We start from the raw sequence: 2,967 nt of genomic DNA, 5'->3' as shown, positions 1-2,967 counted from the left end.
GATCCTCCTACCTCAGCCTCCCAGAGTGCTAGGATTACAGGCGTGAGCCACCTCGCCCAGCTGACACACTATGTTATTAACAATATAGTCTGAATATTACATCTATCCACCAGGGAAAAAGCATTTAATACAGGAAACCCTCTTTTCTTCTCTTTTTTTAAGAGACAGGCCTCACCATTACCCAGGCTGGAGTGCAGTGACATAATCATAGCTCACTGTAGGCTCACTCCTGGGCTCAAGTGTTCTTCTCGCCTTAGCCTCCTGAGTAGCTGGGACTACAGGTGCACACCACCATGCCTGGCTAATTTTTTTTTTACTTTTAGTAGATACGGGGTCTTGCTATGTTGCACAGGCAGGTCTCAAACTCCTGGCCTAAAGCAATCTCCCACCTCAGTCTTCCAAAGCACTGGGATTACAGGCATGAGCCACTGTGCCTGGCCCAAGATCCATTCTTAAATGCAACATTCATCAGAAATTAACAAACTGGTATTCTAATTTACAAATCATTTACCTGCAAATTGAGTGGCATGAATCAATTCACCAATTCCTGATAACCCTAAGCTGAAGAGAAAAATTCAAGAACAAAGTTCTGGAAAAGATGTGATCAGAACAAGCCCATAGCCTTTCCTCATATTAGGAGGGAATGACTCATTTGCATTTTAAAAAAGAAAGAAAGAAAAAAAGAAAAACTAACTCAGTGATAACTCAAGGGCTAAAAGTTTAACACCCTGACTCACAACTTACCCCTACTGTTCCAGTTTTTAATTTAAATTTGCTTCCTCCTTTCATGGCACCGAAGAGAGGCAATGAGAGTTTTTTAGGTTTGTTTTCTGCATCTGTAGTCTGACTTTCAGTCCTAGGAAGAAAGAATAATTATACATATCTATTCCAGTGAGTTTTGGCAAAACAAAAGTTATCACAAAATGAATATCTAAGCATGCAACAATAGAAAGAGGTATTCAGGCCAGCAGAGTTTGAATGAACAACAGTAATCCTGACTGTCAAAGACACAGAGCTATTAAGGGCAAGATGAGCCTGCTCTCTTAGTCTAGTAATTTGCAACATGCTATATGGCTTCAAATCCATGAAATGACTACAATACAAAGGTCACTGGCAAAGGACAATGTATAATTATGACCATGTTTTTACTTGGATGGATCCATGGTATAAAGCCCTATTTCCCACCAACCTCTGAAGAGTGACTTTGGGAGGATACCCTTGTAATATTGACGAAGGCATAGTGAGAGACACCGCAACTGGTAAGCTTGTCAACATTCTCATTGGCTAAACATAGTCATAAAAGCTAAGCCCACTAGGCCAAAGCTGAAGAAGAGAAAAGTGGAAATTAGAAAGGGGGAGGAGAAAACAGAGTAAAAACAAAAGGGATGGCAGTTGAGTTGACAAGACACTCAGAGAGTAGACAGAGGTGGCAGTGAGAGGATGGCATGAGGAGACAGAGGAAAAGTTAGAATAACCACAGAAGACTAGGGAAGAAAGCCCTGCACTTTCTTCACATTGACCAAGGGACAGCCCTGCAAACTGGAGTATAAGGACAGTACTGACACTCCTGACTCACAGTGACCCATACCAGACACTGGCTACCCTGGCCCACCTTGAAGCCCCACTTGCCACTTCTACCTTCTTTTACCTAAGTCTAATCCCCTCAGTGGCCCTCTTGGGCCCAGCCCTACCCTCTTTCTCCCTACCAGAGATAAAATCCATTCCCTTGCTAAGGCCACCAGAAGACTCTTGTCTGCCTGGCCCAAAAGACCCTTTGCCAAACCATTATCCTTCACACCCTTCCTCGAAGGCCTCAGGAAGGCTCTGGCATAGAAAGATAAAACCAACAGCAACAGAGGTGTTTTTCAGTTATACCAAATAGCTGGGCTGGCCTGTGCAAAGATTGGCCCAAAGGAGACAAAAAAAGCAGAAGATGGGAATCACCATCAAGAGTTGCTTGGGGGGTGAGTGTGGGAGACATAAAGTGTGGAAGTTCAAACCTCAAGTAAGAAGAGGAGGGAGAAGATACACAGCATCTAGGCCAGTATAAAAGTAGGAAAGGAAGGAGAAACCAAACAAACACACAGACTGACAGCAGGAGAGGAGGCTCTGGAGGAAGCTGATGTATGGCTTCTAGCCCAGAACACCCTGCAAGGGCTGATTTATCAAGTTAAAGGATTATAGAATTGGAATTAAAGCTCACTGATAGTTTGTTTACCCCGGATATGCCTCCAGAGTTTTTACCTTTTCTCTTCAAAAACAACGTTACAAATGATGGTAATATATATATGCCAGCACTTTAAGTTTAAGTACTTTAAGCACTTTATTCATTTAAGTTTTGTACCATCATTACCTCCAATTTACAGATGAGGAAAGTGGAGATCAAAGAAGTTATATAACTTGCCCCAAAATGCCGAAAAAGTAATTGATAGAGCCGAGAATTAAACCCAGGAAGTGTAACTCTACCACTAACCTGTCTCCTCATTATCAGTAAGGTAACTCAAATATCATGTGGGCCAAATGGACTTTTGTGGACTGATCTAGGAATTACTGTATTAAATATCCAAACTATACATAAATCTTTGAACAAACCTGCTAGTAATTTGGGGACAAATTTTCTGTACAGACGAGAAAGGGCTCCAGAAACATTTTACTTCTACATCTATAAGAGGAGGTAGCTTTCAATATCTAGATACTCTTCTATGTAATGCTCCCAGCATCAAGTTTTAGGTTTTATACACAAGGGTCAGGGACTTAATAAATGCTTACTGACAATCTAAAGCAACCACTGTCCAGCAGAACTTTCTGCAATGATGGAAATGTTCTATACAGTAGCTACTAGCCACATGTAGCTGTTGATCACTTGAAATGAGGCTAGTGTGTGTGAATATCTGAATTTTTAATTTCATTTAATTTTAAAAAATTTTAATTTTAATAGCACACAAGGCTACTGGGTGCTATGCTGGA

At 41.3% G+C, this 2,967-nt stretch overlaps 1 protein-coding gene across 1 annotated transcript in view; it reads right to left on the bottom strand.

Annotated features, from left to right (window-relative positions):
- SLC4A1AP (solute carrier family 4 (anion exchanger), member 1, adaptor protein) overlaps positions 1 to 2,967 on the bottom strand; it is a 42,936-nt gene that overhangs the window by 19,782 nt on the left and 20,187 nt on the right. Inside the window, exon 5 of the mRNA XM_012652413.1 lies at positions 745 to 856. Within this exon, the coding sequence (XP_012507867.1) occupies positions 745 to 856 (112 nt within the window). The remainder of the gene's footprint in view (positions 1 to 744; positions 857 to 2,967) is intronic.

Source organism: Propithecus coquereli, unplaced genomic scaffold, assembly GCF_000956105.1.
Source record: "Propithecus coquereli isolate 6110/MARCELLA unplaced genomic scaffold, Pcoq_1.0 Scaffold39, whole genome shotgun sequence".
Taxonomy (NCBI): Eukaryota; Metazoa; Chordata; class Mammalia; order Primates; family Indriidae; genus Propithecus; species Propithecus coquereli.
Note: the sequence above shows the minus strand (reverse complement) of the source record. Positions and strands in the feature narration are given on the sequence as shown.